Source organism: Rousettus aegyptiacus, unplaced genomic scaffold (assembly GCF_014176215.1).
Source record: "Rousettus aegyptiacus isolate mRouAeg1 unplaced genomic scaffold, mRouAeg1.p scaffold_m13_p_2, whole genome shotgun sequence".
Classification (NCBI taxonomy): domain Eukaryota; kingdom Metazoa; phylum Chordata; class Mammalia; order Chiroptera; family Pteropodidae; genus Rousettus; species Rousettus aegyptiacus.
The window spans coordinates 89,909,701-89,926,998 of record NW_023416295.1 but is presented as its reverse complement, the minus strand read 5'-3'; the positions used below and the strand labels follow the sequence as shown (position 1 = coordinate 89,926,998).

Here is a 17,298-nt window from a genome sequence, read left to right as displayed (position 1 = left end):
TAGGAGTGTGGGCTGTACTGTGGTAGAAATGTTAACTGAAAAGCCTCCTTGGGCGGAATTTGAAGCAATGGCTGCCATCTTTAAAATCGCCACTCAGCCAACCAACCCAAAGCTGCCACCTCATGTCTCAGACTATACTCGAGATTTCCTCAAACGGATCTTTGTAGAGGCCAAACTGAGACCTTCAGCTGATGAACTCTTAAGGCACATGTTTGTGCACTATCACTAGCAGCCAGTAACCTCTCCTGTGCCTCTACCTAGCTCCCACCTGTTCATTCACCTTCTCTCTGACTGCACTTTCTTTTGTATAAAAAAGAGAGATGGGGGAGAAAAAAAAGACAAGAGGGAAAAAGTTTCTCTTGATTCTTGGTTAAATTTGCCTAATAATAATAGTAACCTAAATTTTTTATATTTAATCTTTTTTTTTTCCCTTACAAGAACTTGAAACTTTTTTTTAAATTTTTATAATGTACTGATGTGGTTCAGAGAGATAAAGCACTTTAGTACATAGTCACTCTTTTTAGTACAAACAAATCATTTGGAATACCTAAAGATTGTAGTCTTTCCCTGTGTCACTGACAGATTGGTTGGGGAGACATGGAAAACAAGGAGAAAATTATGTATAATTTGTAGTTTTTAGTGATAGTATTTAAAATGGATCCTCATTTGTGGGATTGAGCCCTAAACTTCAGTTTAGGGTAGGTACTCAACTTAAAGAATATAGATTCCTTCTTTTATCTGTATTCTTTAGAATCCAAACCTCTGTTTACCAAGCTTTTTGCTCAGTAGAAATCTTGATAGAAAACATGAATCTCTAAGAAGTATGTTTATTTGTTAATCCTAACCAGTATAAGAAGCAAGTACACTATAAAAGATCCATGTTACTGGAATCTGTAAACCTTGAGGGATAGCTTTGTTTTTTGTTGTTGTTGTTTTTTAAGGATACTATTTTATTTTAAAACAGATATGGGAAGACAATGAGCAAGTCCAAATTAAAAGGCAAAAGGAGATTGCTCTAATATGTGAGTAGAAGAGACCACATTTGCCAGTCAATAGAAATAATGCAAAGAACTAAGTACTGTTTAATATATTTAAAACTATGTTCTTTACCTGAGAGAGACAGTCCCAAAATTAAGGGAAAGGAGACGTAATCAGAATAATGTATGCTGTATCTTCCTGTTTCTGGATCCTGATTGTCATAGATAACATATTTTTAGGAACTAAGAGTTGAACCTAGAGTATCCATAAAACTAGTGTCATGCGATAAAACCCTAGTTCTTGGGATCACAAAATACTAAAGCTCCTCAAAAAATAGCTATCATGAAAACCAGTGGTTCTCAAGTTAGGGGGCTAATTTCTCTTGTCATTTGGCAATTACCAGACACATTTTTGGTTGTTATAACCGGGAGAATGCTAGTGGTATCTAGTCAGTAGAAGCCAGGGATGCTACTAAACAAACTACAGCGTACAAGGATAGCATCTCGCACCTCCAACAAAGAATTATCCTGTCCCAAATGTCAAAAATGCCAAAGTTAAGAAACCCTGTTATAAAACCAGCCAGTTATAAGCTGATAACTTGTAAAAAGTAAATTTCAGAGAGAAAAGGATATAATGCATAATGAGGGTTTTACAAGAGCAGATACTACTACTTCAAGTCAAGTGAATGATAACAGCAAATAGCAATCTGATTCTTATGAGCTGCGTGGTGCACCCAAACCAGTAAATTTCATTTTAGAAAGAAAATGAATTTAAACATGGAGCTTACTGAACTCAGCCATTTGTATATATTCTTACCTCAAAAGTCAACTTATAATTGCAGGAAAAGAAAAGCATATCAAAACAAAGTATTAACTACTTTATAAGAAGGTTAAAAAACTGCCAGGTATTTCTAGTATATTGTATCCACTAAGAGCAAGGACATTAAATGGAAGAGTTGAATTCCACTGTCTCTAATGGACTTGTGCTACTGAAAAATGTGAACGATATTGGTAATTTGGCCACTTGCATTTTTTTTTTCAGTATATTAAAGCAAGTACTAAGTAATTTATTTTAAGATCTAAAAAATAGTAGTCTTCCTGGAGGCCCTAGGTATGATGCCTTTCATGGGATTCATAGGGGGCTCAGGTATTTTATTTTCTGCCAAATGGTATACTCCTTAGGGACTCTTTTAAAACACTGTTTCTGATGTTAGGTAGGTCTTGGTTCACTGTGCCAAGGTCCTATCCGGCATTCCTTGTCGGAAATATGAAATTCCACCAGCTAGCCTGAGAAGTCAAAGCCCAAATATACTTGTCAGGATTTCTCCCATACCCTTTTAATCAAAGGAAGCAATTCACCAGGAAGAATAGAAATTAATGGCCCCCTCCCCCTAGAAAATCAACTGTCAAATTTTGTGCTGTATACATAGTCCCCAAGGATATGGATCTATTATAATTTTTTCTTTTTTTTTTTTTATGAGCGAAAGCATCTCTTCTACTTGAGCAAGATTCTAGTATCTGGACCAGTGGGCTTTTCATTTGTTTCTTTGTCTTGTGTGGTTATGATTTCCTTTTGGCTTATTTTTAGTCTGTCAGGGTAACCAGCAGTGCACAATAAGAGACAGATGCTCGTTAGAGGGAAATCTTGGGAGACTGTGAAACCCAAAGCAAAATTGTTTGCTGTTTTTTAGTCTCTCTTCTCTTTAAATGCTATGGAAAATAAAATCATCTGAAAAGAAGCTACTACTTAACACTGCTGCAGATGACCTTTGTTTTATAAGAAATATTATTAGCTATGGGAAAATACTGTTCTTTATGTAAAGACTTAAAAACAGACTAATAGTTTACAGAGTTACTATATAAAATGTGATGTGAATTTATTTCAAACAAGTTGTAATGGTACCAAAAACCACAATAAAAGTTAATATATATAAAAGCTACTAGAACAAAAAAGCTTGAAGCGGGGAGGTATGAAAGACCAAAAGTAAATTAAAAAAATAAAATTCTGAAAGAAAACACCTCTATCAGGGGAAGTTAGATATAACACTCCAATTTTTTTCTTTCTAATAATGGTATGGATCAACAAATGAAATTTGAACTTTTTAAGATGACTCTAAATGTATTTTTTTTAAATGCACAACTGATTCTTCTATACTGTAATGTTTCTTTGCTGAGGCTGGAAAATGGCCAGACTGCTGACTTTGTGCCTTTAAAATGCATTCTGCTTTGATTGTGGCAGACTTTTTGGTGCTGGAGAAGATTCACTAGCAGTCTTACATGTGCTTTTCAGGAAATCTCTTTCTACTTAGGCCTTGAGAGATTCAAAATGGTATGATGACTTAAGTTGGGCCAAATATAAGATCTTTTACATTGCAAACAAAGTGTATTGAATAAAAGGGTTGAAAAATATAATGACTAATGGAAAATTTGATGGTTGATAATTATTTAAAATGTATTTAAAATATATAGACTTTGAAATTTTCAGTGTGAATATTTTGAAAATTTTTCAGTTTTCCTCATTTACAAAAGCATGTTTCCGACTTGAAAAATATTGAAGACTGTTGCCTTAGAAAGTTTTCAAAGGCATAGTCAACCTTACATATTTATACAAGATATTGAAATTCACAGGCTGAACTACAAAAAAAATTAAACTTATTTTAGAGTAAATTGAATTGGCTCTCACTTGAGAGTCTTTATGTTATTCGCAATAGAAACTACATTAGAAAGGTGAAATTATTTATTTAGAGTAGCTTTCTGCTGCTTCACTTACATATGTCAGGTCTGGTCTGTAGTATTTCTGAGATGGAATTGTTAAAACATACATGAAGTCATTAAGAAAATAAAATTTGAATAGTTTATAGGGAAGATCAAGCTTGGGTGCAAAAGATAAGATGTTTGCTAGATACAAACCCCTTGGCCTATGGCAGAGTTCTGTGCCAATTATTTCATTTGGGGTCTCGGGACTGACAGCTTGACATAAAATCACCTGGTGTCAATCAAGTATAGTAATATATCAGTTTTTTAAAAAAATAGACGAATCTTTTTCATTTGCTTATTCAATAATGGTGGCTTATTGTGTCAGGTACTAAAGGGAGGTCACAGTCTAGGAGGAAACATGGGCATACCCTAACTCTGAAAGTAAAGCAATGATGTTTTAAAATGTTATTTTTATAATGTAAGGGGAACGCAGTTTGGGGGTAATCGTTGGCTGTTTTAAACTAAAATGTCATTAACAGAGATTAAAAATATCCCCAAATTAGAGGGACCTCTGTAGATCAGGCAGCCTCTCTCTCTCAGGACTCCCTCTTATAAAACCAAGCTTCTGCTCAAACAGTTTCAGTGTTTTTTTTCCTACTGTTTCTTTTAAAGGAAAAAAACTATTTTCTTTAGGTCTAAATTGTTAAACTACCCAAACCACTTGATAGAAATTGAATTCTGTCAGTAGTGTTATTTATACTAAGATCAGTACAATTTCTTGAGACCAGACCGTTTTATATTGTTTGACCTTTGTTACAAATATAATTAATGTTCATATTTATTTGAATTTTAGGATTGGTTAAATGCTCATGAAAATCAATTTAATGATTAATTTTCGGTAGTGCCTTTTTCTCTCTATGCCTTAATTTTATTTTATATCAATAATAATTCAAGTTACCCACTGAAATGAAGGGTTTTTTCCCAAAATCAGTAGCTTCAAGAGTTGATTTGGCCTTAGGCAGTGTATTGGCCCTTAAACATTTCTTAATGCCTGCTTCCTCCTCCTACCCTTTTCTACCTCTATTTTCTTTATGTTAGAAAACAAACGTTAGCATTAGTCTAATATAGACACACTGCAGTCTAGATGTGAACTAAGATAAGGATGGAAAGAGGTATTCTAATTCAAAAGGGACATAATAAATTGTTTCCCAGGTTGATTACTTGATTTTCAATCATATTGACACTGTCCAGATCTTTTGTATATCATGGTTCAGTTATGATTTTCATAACAGAGCTAGAATGGTTGATTTTGCCCTAAAGAAGTCATGTAAATGGTTTACAAATGTTAAGGCAATGAGAGTTAGGGCAACGAGCAAGAAATCCAGGGATAGCAAATTCTAACCTAACATTTTGACTAAAACTCTAGTTTTTCTGTGAAGTGTGTACGTGTGTGTGTGTGTGTGTGTGTGTGTGTGTGTATTTGGGGCAGAGCTGGGAAGAAAGGCAAGGTATGAATGTTGAGTTAGATTAGTCTCTGTTCTTGGAAGAACAACTCAAATGTGTATGACCTACTGATGACGGATGAGGGTAATCATCCTCGGGTAGGAATGCTAGCACATTTTCCACAAGTAACTAGGACAAATGATTGTTTGATAAAGTTATTTATTGTAAATTGTCAAGCTCTTGGTTGCTAAAAGTAGATTAAAATTGAATTTGTATGTGTGTATAATATCTTATATGTAGTCCTTACATAGAAAGTAATTTTTCTTCATGAATTTTAGAATAGAAATTCTGCCAGACATTATCAAAACAAGCTTCCTTAGCTTACCGAGTATCCAGAAGGAACTTGTGTTGTACCTCCTTTTGGTTGGCTAGGGAAGGCGCGCTGCGAAGCCGCTGTTCCTTCTTCACAGCTCTCCTTAGCTTTGCTTGGACTTCTGCCACAGAATGCCACAGTTGGTGTGGGAAGTGCCAGAGCCAGCCATTTCCTCGTGCTCACCTTTCAGAGCTGCAGATGGTAGTGAGCTCTCAGGGGAGTAGAGAATCTTCTCAGTGGTAGAGCGGATGTGGTTTAGTTCCAGAAGGTTGAAGAAGGAGTCATAGCTATAATAAAGAAAAGAATAAATTTTATCCATTGCCTGCATACAGTCTTTTATGTAATTCTTCATATTTTTTTATAATTCTGCATTTTAATTAACAGTAATATGGTATCTTTGTTAATAATAGCAAAGACATTAAACAGTGAGTACTGTTATTCCCTACACCTGATTACTTCGTGTTTGTATTCACAATCTGTATTATCAGAATCACTTTAAACCAAAGCTTTTATATTCCCTGCATACATAGCCAAAATGATTAGCATTGTGCTTCTACCCACCTGTAAGCTAATAGTATAAAAATTATAAAACAAATATTAGTAGAATTTGTATCTCAGTCTTTCCTTCAAGCGAAAGGACAGGTGCTCAGTATTTGTATGTACACATGTAGGATTTACTTCAACTATTGCGGAACTATATAGACATTACAGACTTGAGCTTATACATGTGCCAATCTTAACATCAGTTGACCATAGGCGCGCGCACGTGCGCGCGTGTGTGTGTACATGCGTACACACACATTGACATATGATGCCTCTGGTTTGTGGCGTACTTTCTAGTGTCTTAACGTTTATGAACTTGTGTTTGACTTGAGGGGCATTTCAGGAAAGCTGTGAAGAAAATTAGACTGACGTCTGCTTTGTGCCATAGACATTTTGGAACATAAGCAAAAGTCTGTCCTCCAGTATACATGCAGAATTTGTCCCCAAAAAAGGATCTCTGAGTTTCTTAATGCCAGTTGAGAACAGCAAAATTTGTGACTATGCTGAAAAGCACTTTTATGTTCATTTATTTATTTATTTTTTTAAGAAGTTATTTTTTACAAACTTGTAACTAGTGGTGATTTAGTATTAGCATTACTTGGAGGGGAGAGAAAAGTAACAAAATTACATCTTAAATTCTGTTAGATACTTAGGCTCCAAAATGGATTTGACGTATTCTCATTTTTCCAAAAATTTTTTTCCCACCTGGAATAAGAGAGGACTGATAGAAACATTTGAGCTGAAAAGGCTTTTGGGCAAAAGAAAGTGGGCCAAACCCTTGCAATATACCCTGTGAAAGTACAGGGTCTAAGGATAAGGATACTTCTTTAAAAACAAATGATTGTTTTTAGATACAATCTTAATTAGTAAAAGGTTTACATTTTTTCTATTGCTGTTTTAAAATTTGCTACCCTGCATTCTGAAATATTATAAAAGTTAATACCAAAAATACTTTTATGTCTGACATCTCTTAACATTTCGCATGGTTCTTTTTATTCAATCATTGTAAATAAAATATCAATGTAAACTTAGGATAAATTTGGGAATAAACTTTAATTGTTAAAAACTATGATTATCAATTTGTAAATTTACCCTTTGGCCTACTGTACATTTTTTTAATGTAGCCATTAAATTCTTTATATTTAAACTATTAGTTTCTGTCTGTAAACATTTTTAATCTTAGTTGAATGACGGGCTGTTTATAATTATGTATAAAGGTTTTTTTTTCTTATCAAAGTTGACTGTTTTGCACATTTTGGAAATGTTTAATTTGTACACTGATTTACTACTCTGACCAATTATTGTTGATGGATGTATGAGCATCATGAATGCGTGCATTGAACTACTGTCTGTGTCTCTACGTTTTAACTTCTTTCGAGATGTAGCCATCAGTAACTGCACTGCTATTACACTTAAATGGACCTTCTTGCTTTTACAAAGTATACTTACCTATGGTTCTATCTTTGTTGAGGAACCCAGGAGTTGAACTCAACATCACTTTCTGATTTTATATATATTCTAAAATCCATGACTGAGTTGAAAGTATGCTTGTAACTGCATATCAGGGGATGTGTGTTGTGTGGTAATGTCTTTTTCTGTCTGTAGGCATATGTATATATCCCAGTAATTTCTTGTTTTCATTTCATTTCTACATTTTTATGAATTTATTTTGTAAGAGTACTGTTTAGTTAGAATAATTAAATATATATGAAAAAGCTTTCCAAGAGATTTATTTACTACATGAATATATTTTCAGCTGGCTGATCAAAACTTTAAAAAAATTTTTTTAACCATTTAAAATATGTTTGTATTTCCAGAATTTGGACGCAAATTTACTTAGCTATCAATTAACATATTCTTGCAAGGAAGAGCATTGAATTCTCTTTTGAGAATTCTCTGAAATGCTGATTAAGAGGAAAAAATAAGTTTTAAGCAGTAGCAAAAACACACTGTCCACTAAATGGCCTTCGAATTCTCAGAACTATGAAAAAAATGTGAGAAACTAAATTATCTTGAAGAGATGTCCAGATTTTTATATCTTCAGATGATGTTGGCCAGTCTTACTGTTGTTTTTGAATGTTTCCTTTATTCTACCCCAAAGATTTCAACTTTGTTTTCTTACTGGGTAAGATCTGACCTCATCTATAAAACAATGCATTCATATATTGTGATTCTCTATAATTGACTATAAATTGGTTTAGAAATAGCCAAACATACATTGTGTGTCATAATGTACTGTGTATGTTAAATCACTGATAGAAAAATAATTGGAAATTAAATTTCCAATCTGACAATGTTATTGTACTTAAGGAAAACCTTGTTTTTAATATGCAGTACCATGTAAAATTACTTGTGTTACAAATAAAGTCCACTGTTGAAATGAATGTCACTAGGCTTATATTACAAGGAGTTGATATGATTAGAAAAACCTACCAGAAGCCAGATGCAGTGTGATATGTGCCACATTTCATGCATATTTTGACTTTGTGTTGTTCATTCATAATTGTGCTTGTAAAAATGTATAAAATTTCTGAGTTTTACAGTTTTAATGTACTTGTTTTTTCTTGCTGGTAAATAGCTTTTTAAAAACTAATGTGAAAGAAATCATGTTTATATTTTGTTAGTGACCAATGACTTTGTTTATATGGAAATTTGTATATTGTTGGCATACATCTTTGTTTAGATTTATCATGCATGAAGGCCTGCAATAATTAGCACAATGAAAATTGCTTTTTCTTACATGTTCATTTTTTGAAAGATTGTGGTGCAAAGGGTTACTCTAAGTAACCTTCTGGACTATGGAATGAAATTAAATGAATGGCACTTTAAGTGTTAATAAAGCTGATATTTATTTCCACTGTGATTGGCTTGTCCAGACCTGTTCTTGGACATAGTGTCTTTATAGTTGACCCTGCTTTGCCTGACTTGATCACTTTCTAGGAGACCAAGCACAGACTAACCTAGAAACATTGCAACTAAATCTCAGGATGTAAGTCAATAATGTCCTATCGAACATGCCTGACATATCTTCTCCTGGAGACTTTGATTAGCCAAATCAGAAATTAACAGTGATTAAAAACAAGCAAAACAAAACCTGTCAAAGTGTAAGGAATGGAAGTTCCCCACAGTATTGGAGATCATTTAAATTAATACTTTCATATAGAAGCCAACTTAGCAATGCAAGTTAAAAGCCTCAGAATCTTATATATCTTCTGACCAAGCAATTTTATATCTGGGAATTAATTCTGTGGAAATGATTGCAGTTGTGCTAAGACATAGCTAAATGCCCAAAATTGAGGTCCTATATGTCCAACAATAGGGGCTATTATAACAAAGTACGACAAACGTAGTGGCTTATAACAACAGGAATTTATTGTCAACTCGGGAGACTGCAAGTCCGAAATCAAGGTGTCAGCACAGCCATGCTTCCTCTGAATTATTCTTTGCTTTTCCCTTAACTTTCGGTGTCCCCACGTGTACCTTGGCTTATGGCAAAATAACTCTAATTTCTGCCTCCTATCTTCACATGGTGTTCTCCCTTTGTAGGTTTCCCGTGTTTATAAGGGCACCAGTCACATTAGATTAGGGCCCACTCTAACTCTTTTTAACTGGACTACCTCAGTAAGGACCCTATATCCAAACAAGGTCACATTCTGAAGTCTTGGTGGCTACACTTCAACATAGCTTTTTGTGGGGAATGCAAACCCATTTCACAGTCTGTTCTATGGCCCATAAAAATTTATATCGTTCCCATGTTTCAAATAAATTCACCCCATCCTACCATACCCCAGTCTTAAACATTCCAGCATCAACTCAAAGTACAACATTTCATCTAAACATTAACTCAAATCTCCATCTAAATCATTCAAATCATTATAGGTAAGACTTGGGGTATGATTAATGCTGGAGCAAAATTTCTTTACATCTGTGAATTTGTCAAACCAGACCAGTTACCTGCGTTCAGGTGGAACAGGTGGAGGATAAACATTTTCATTTTAAAAGGGAGACATCAGGAGGAAAAATTGGGCCTGGGTCCCAAGCAAGTCTAAAACCTAACGGCAAATTCCATATGATTTTGACTTGAGGAAAGTCCTTGTTGGCTTCGTGCTCTGTCCTGAGAAGTCCACTAGGTTGTGGCACTGCCCACCTCTGAACCAAGGGGGTGGCCCAGAAAGTCATCAGACACTCTGAGCCTGACCCTTTGGGCCATGATAGTAGCAGCAGCCCTGCTGGCCCCTGAACTGTCAGTCTTCATTTTCTTAAAGGATTAACATGTTTAGAGCTGGATAGCTCTGTCAGTCTCTTTCCTTCCTGTAGAATCCCAGAAGTCTGACAGCCTTCCTACATTTAGTCTCATCTCCTTCCCCTTCCAAGCTGTGAGCGTTTCCGCTGAGATAGTTGATTGCATCCATAAATCACAAGCCTAATCTTTTTAGCAAATAGCTGTACAGCCACACCCTCGCTGGTTTCTCCAGAGCATTCTTTCTCTTTATTTGCAGTATGGATAAGTTGAGATTTTTCCAAATTTTCACATTCTGGTTCCTTTTTGCGTAACAATTTCTTTTTCAGTTTATCTATTTTCTCTCACATTTGGCTATTAGTAGCAAAGAGAAATCAAGCTGAATGAACCTTCAACCTTTGCTCAGAAATCTTCCCAGCTAAATATCTAATTTCATTGCTTACAAGTTCTTTCCACCCAATGGGACACAAATCAGCCAAGTTCTTTACCACTTAACAACAAGGATCACCTTTCCTCCAGCTTTCAATAGTATATTTTTAATTTCCATCTGAGCACTCAGTGGAATCACCTTTAGTAGCCATGTTTCTAGTAACAGTCTCTTTAAGGCAATCTAGGCCATTTCTACCATGTGTCTCAAAATTCTTCCATCCTCTACCCATTACCCAAATCCCAAGCCAGTCCCACATTTTTAGGTGTTCGTTATAGCAGTAGCCCACTTTCCTTTAATAGAATCTGTATGTGTTCTCCAGAGAGGCAGAACTTTAGTGTTGCAGTCTGGAGGCAGAATTTTTGTTTTTATTGGGAAAGCTGTCTTTCCTCTTCAGGCCTTCAACTGATTGGATGAAGCCCACTGACATTACTGAGTGTATTCTGCTTTACTTAAAGTCTGCTGATTGTAAATGTTAATTACATCTAAGAAGTATCTTAACAGTAACGTGATTGGTGTTTGCCAAGCAACTGGACACTATAGCCTAGCCAAGTTGACACATATTAACCAACACAGGACTGAGCGAATAAATTTTAGGAGATCCACAATGGAACTCTTGTATTATTAAATGAAAGAGCAAGTTACATGAGATGTATGGTATGATTCCACTTTTTGTTAAAAAATACTTAGGAAAAAATATTGGGAGAAGATATATGTCACTCAAGTGGTTGGCAGAGTTATGAGTGATGATTATTTTTGTGTATCTATAATTTTAAAACTTTTATGATAAATGTGGGAGTTTTTTTGCTTAGTACAAAATATTTTTTCCCTCAGCTTTATTGAGATATAATTGACATATAACATAAGTTCAAGGTTTACAACATATTGATGTGATATACACATATTGCAATATGATTACCACCACAGCATTATCCATCATGTAACATAATTACCATTTCTTTTGTGCGTGTGTGGTGAGAACCTTAAGATCTACTCTCTTAGCAACTTTCAAGTATAATACAGTATTAACTATTTTCACCATCCTGTAAATTAGATCCCCAGAACTTATTTATCTTCTAACTGAAAGTTTTACTCTTTGACCAAAATCTCCCCATTTTCCCGACTCCCCAGCCCCTGGTAAACACCGGTGTTTCTATGAGTTCAGATATTTTTAGATCCCACAATACTTAATGTAATGTCCTCAAAGTCCATCCATGTTATTGCAAATAGCAGAATTTCCTTCTTATGACTGGATACGAATCTATTGTGTATCTATATATATACACACTTTATCCATTCGTCCATTGACAGACACTTAGGTTGTTTTCACAACTTAGCTGTTGTGAATAATACTGCAATAAACATGGGAGTTCAGATATATCTTCAAGACCCTGTTTTCATTTCCTTTGGATGTAAACCCAGAAGTGGAATTGCTGTATCACATGCTGGTTCTATTAATTTTTTGAGGACCTCAATACTGTTTTCCAAGTGGTTTAGCCAATTTGCATTCCCACCAACAGTGTATGAGGGGTCCTTTTCCCCCACATCCTTGCTAACATTTGCTATCTCTTTTTGTTTGTTTGTTTGTTTTGTTTGTTTTTCAATGATAGCCATTCTAACACATGTGAGGTAATATCTCATTGTGGATTCGATTAGTGATGTTGAACATATTTTCATGTACCTGCTGGCCATTTGTATGTCCTCTTTGGAAAAAATGTCTATTCAGTTCCTCAGCTTGTTGTTTAGTTGGATGTTTTTGTATTGAGTTGTATGAGTTCCTTATATATTTTAGATATTAACCCCTTATCAAATATATGGTTTGAAGATATTTTTTCCCATTCTATCAGTTGCTTTTTCATTTTGTTGACTGTTTCTTTTGTTGTGCAGAAGCCTTTTTCCCCCCTGGTTTTATTAAAATATAATAGAAAATTAGTTGCTTGATTTGCATTGTACAATTCAATGAGTTTTTAAAAAATTATAGTTGACATACAATGATATGCCCATTTCAATTGTACAGCATAGTGATTAGAGATCTATATAACACACAAAGCAATCATACCACTAAATCTAGTACCCTTCTTCCTCTTACATGTTTATTACAATATTATTAACTATTTTTCTTAGCTACATTTTATATCTCCATGTCTATTTTGAACTATCCATTTGTACTTCTTAATCCCTTTGCCCTTTTTCACCATTTCTCCCACCACGTCCTACCTAGTAGCCCTCAAAATATTCTCTGTATCTATGAGTTTGTTACCATTTTTGTTGTTGTTTATTTTGTTCTTTAGATACTACATGTATGTGAAATCATGTGATATTTGTCTTTATCTGACTTATTTCATTCAGTACAATACCCTCTAGGTCCATCAAAGCAATATCTTTTTCCATCTCCATTTTTTTTAGTCTCCGTATATCTTTTAATCTGAAGTGAGTCTCTTGTAGGCAGCATATGGAGAGGTCTTGTTTTCTTATCCATTTAGCCACCCTACTTTTTAGTTGGAGCACTTAATTCTTTTCCATTTGAGGTACTTGTTGATAGGAATGTAGTTATTACCATTCTTTATTCATATTTTTGATTCTTAAAGAAAAAACATTTCCTGTAATAGTGGCTTGGTGTTGATGAATTCCTTTAGCTTACTTTTGTCTGGAAAGCTCTTTATCTGTCCTTTGACTCTAAATGATAACTTTGCTGGATAAAATATTATTGGTTATAGATCCTGGGTTTTCATCACTTGGAATATTTCCTGCCAATCCCTTCTGTCCTGCAATGTTCTATTGAAATATCAGCTGCCAATCTTATGGGTGATCCCTTGTAGGTAACTAACTGCTTTTCTCTGGCTGCTTTTAAGATTCTCTCATTGTTTTTAACCTTTGGCATTTTGATCATGATGTGTCTTGGTGTGGGTCTCTTTGGGTTCTTCTTTCTTGGGACTCTCTGAGCTTCCTGGGGTTGTATGTCTATTTCTTTCACCAACCAAGGGAAGTTTTTCACCATTATTTCTTCAAATAGCTCTTTGACTACTTGTTCTCCTTCAAGTACCCCTATGACATGGATGTTTTAACTTTAAGAGTGTCCCATAGGCTCCTTAAATTATTAATATTATCTTGGCTTCTTTTTTCTTGCCATTCTGATTGAGTGTCCTTGACTTCCTCATCCTCTATATTAGTGGCTTGATTCTCTTTATCCACTCTGTTGATTCCATCTAATATATTCTTCATCTCAGATCATGTGTTCTTCATTTCTGACTGGTTCCCTTTTATAATTTCCATTTACATTTTTATGTTTTTTTAAAAATATCTTTGTTAAAGTTCTCACTGAGTTCATCTACACTTCCCCTAAGTTTGTTGGGCATCCTTATAACCAGTGTTTTAAATTCTGCATCAGTTAAATTGCTTGACTCCATTATCCCTGGATCTTTGTTCTGTTCTCTCATATGGCATCTGCTTCTTGGACTTCCCATTTTGCCTACCTTTCTGTGTCTGTTTCTGTGTATTAAGCAAAGCTCCTAAGTCTCCCAGTCTTATTAGTGCAGATTTGTGTAGTACGTGTCCAGTGGCACAGTCCTGAGAGGGGCTCAGCTGTATGCCAAATTTAGCCCCAGCCTGTGCCCCTTCAAGGCCACCTGTTAAGATTCAGCAGGAAATCCACAGATGCTATGGTTATAGTTGCCTCAAAAGGCCACACCAGAAACCGTGGTCACCTGCCACCAGTGTGAGTCTAGGTGCTGCTCAGCAAGGAGCACCAATATTTTCAAGGACACAACTGGATGTGGCTTAGGTGGGGTTGCAAATTGGGGGAGAAAGAATTTCAGGGAATCCTCTGGTGGAGCGACCTCCGTAATCCAGTTTGAAGACATCTCAGCTCTGGCAGTGCTGTGTCTGCATACTGGGATGGGGGTAGGGCTCAATAGAAGAATGATGAATACTACTGACACTTCTGTCCTGAAGAGAGCCTCGCCTCCAACCCTCACTCCAACAACTCAATGTCCCCCTGTAAGTCTCTGGTGTCCCCCATGGAGCTGGTGTCTTCAGAGCGAGCAGGTCCATCACCACAAAAGTCTGCTCATGGACACAGCCCCTTTAAGAGGCATCTGCAGCTGTTCCAGCCTCCATCCCACTTGGCCACTCCAGACGGGGCAGCCCCGTGACCTCGCCTCATACTACCTTCTACGGTTGCAGGTTGATTAATAATCTTCTCCCTGGTTGATTAATTATTTCACTCCCTAGTTCTGGTACTCCTGTTCTTCTAGATCCCAGGTGACTTTGCATGCTGTTGGCTCTGTGTTTCTGTCACAGTTTTGATGTGGTCACAACAGGGGTGAACAAAGCTTCTTTCTTCTATGCCATTTTTTTTTTCCTGGGGTGTTGTGCAGAATCTTTTAATTTTGCTAGTCCCACTAACTTATTTTTGCCTTTGTGCCTTGTGCTTTTATTATCATATTTTTAAAAATTGTTGCAAAGACCAAAGTCAAGTAGCATTTTCCCTATATTTTTTTCTAGAAGTTATATAGTTTCAGGTCTTATATTTAAGTCTTTAATCTATTTTGATTTTTTTGAGTGGTGTAAGGTAGAGGTCCAATTTCATTCTTCTGCATGTGGTTATCCAGTTTTCCCAACATATTTCTTAAAGAGACCATCTTTTCCCTATTGAATATTCTTGTCAAATATCAGCTCACAAAATATTTTCTTAATAATGAAAATATTAGATTAGCCATTTTTCTTCATCACACCCTTCAGTAAAACTAATCAGGTTTGGCAGTAACAGTCAAAAAGACTGTTACAAAAGGATTTACATTTGACTAGCATTTCTATTTCTCAGAATTTACCTTAAGAAAACCACCCAAGATATAGATAAAGATTTATATCCGATGATATTTATCACAGAACTATTTATGATATGATAAATCGAAAAGATTCCAATGCTCCGAAATCAGGATGTGGGTAAATAAACTATGATATCGACATATGATAGCAAATTAATTATTAAATATTCATTTTTAAAAAAATTAAGTTTGTTCGGGTAACATTGGTTAATATAATTAAATAGTTTTCAGGTGTACATTATAATTTGACATCCGTATATTCTATTGTGTGTTTACCACCCAAAGTCCAGTTTCCTTTAACTACCATATATTTGATCTCCTTTATCCACTTCACCCTACCCATCCCCCGCCTTTATTTGACCCCCTTTATTCTGTCTACCTCCCCCTCCTCCCCAATCCCTACTCTCTGGTAAACACTAGTCTATAGTCCATGTCCATAAGTCTCTGTTTCTTTGTCCTGTTCATTTGTTGCTTTTAGATTTATATCCCACATATAAGTGATATCATGTGATTTTCGACTTTTTCTGTCTGGCTCATTTTGCTTAGCATGATTTTCTCAAGGTCCACCAATGTTGTCGCAAATAACAGTATTTCATCTCTTCTTATGGCTGAGTAATATTCCATTTTATATATGTACCACAGATTCCTTAGCCAATCATCTGTTGTAGGACACTCGTTTGCTTCCATGTCCTGGCCACTATGAATAGTGCTACTATAACCATCAGCGTGAAAATATCATTTCGGATATGGGTTTTCAAGTCTTTGGGGTAAATGTCCAGTAGAGGGATTGCTGGATCCTATGGTAGATCCATTCTTAGTTTTTTTTTAAGTAACCTCTATACTACTGTTTTCCATAGTAGCTGTACCAATTTTCAGTCCCACCAGCAGTGTATGAGGGTTCCTTTTTCTTCGTATCCTCTCCAACACTTGTTATTACTTGTCCTGTTGATTATAGCTATTCTAACGGGTGTGAGTTGGTATCTCACTGTGGTTTTAATTTGCATTTCCCTAATAGTTAGCGATGTTGAGCATCTTTTCATACATTTGCTGACCATGTGTATGTCCTCTAGAGAGAAGTGTCTGTTCAGGTCCTCTGCCCATTTTTTGATTGAATTGTTGTTGTTGTTGTTGTTGTTGTTTTTGTTATTGAGTCATATGAGTTCTTTATGTATTTTGGATATTAGGTCCTTATTGGAGGTGTTGTTTGTAAATATTTTTTCCCATTCGATGGTTGTCTCTTTACCTTGTTGATGATTTCTTTAGCCGAGTAGAAGCTTTTTAGCTCGATGTAGTCCCATTCATTTATTTTTGCTTTTACTTTTCTTGCCTTTGAGGACAAATTTATAAAATCATCTTTAAATCCAAGGTCCTTGAGTTTTGTACCTATGTTTTCTTCTATGCACTTTATTGTTTCAGGTCTTATATTCAGGTCCTTAAACTAATTTGAGTTAATTGTGGCTGTGGTGATAGACAAGAGTTTAGGCAGATGGCCTTCCAATTTTCCCAGCACCATTTATTGAAGAGGCTTTCCTTTCTCCACTGTATGTTTTTGGCTTTTTCTTGTCAAAAATTATTTGCCCATATAAATATGGGTTTACTTCTGGACTCTCGATTCAGTTCCTCTGGTCCATGTATCTGTTTTGCTGCCAATACCATGCTGTTTTGATTACTGTTGCTTTGTAGTATAATTAGAAGTCAGGTAGCGTGGTGCCTCCAGCCTCATTCTTTGTTCTCAGGATGGCTTTGACAATTTGGAGTCTTTTATGCTTCCA

General features: G+C 35.5%; 1 protein-coding gene across 2 annotated transcripts in view; it reads left to right on the top strand.

Moving 5' to 3' along the window:
- Positions 1 to 8,896, top strand: part of MAP3K2 (mitogen-activated protein kinase kinase kinase 2) — a 76,812-nt gene extending 67,916 nt beyond the window's left edge. For both annotated transcript variants that reach the window (XM_016157065.2, XM_036236135.1), the window contains exon 17: positions 4 to 8,896. In XM_016157065.2, coding sequence (XP_016012551.1) covers positions 4 to 229 — 226 coding nt within the window. In that variant the 3' untranslated portion in view covers positions 230 to 8,896. The remainder of the gene's footprint in view (positions 1 to 3) is intronic.
- Positions 8,897 to 17,298: the final 8,402 nt, after the last annotated feature.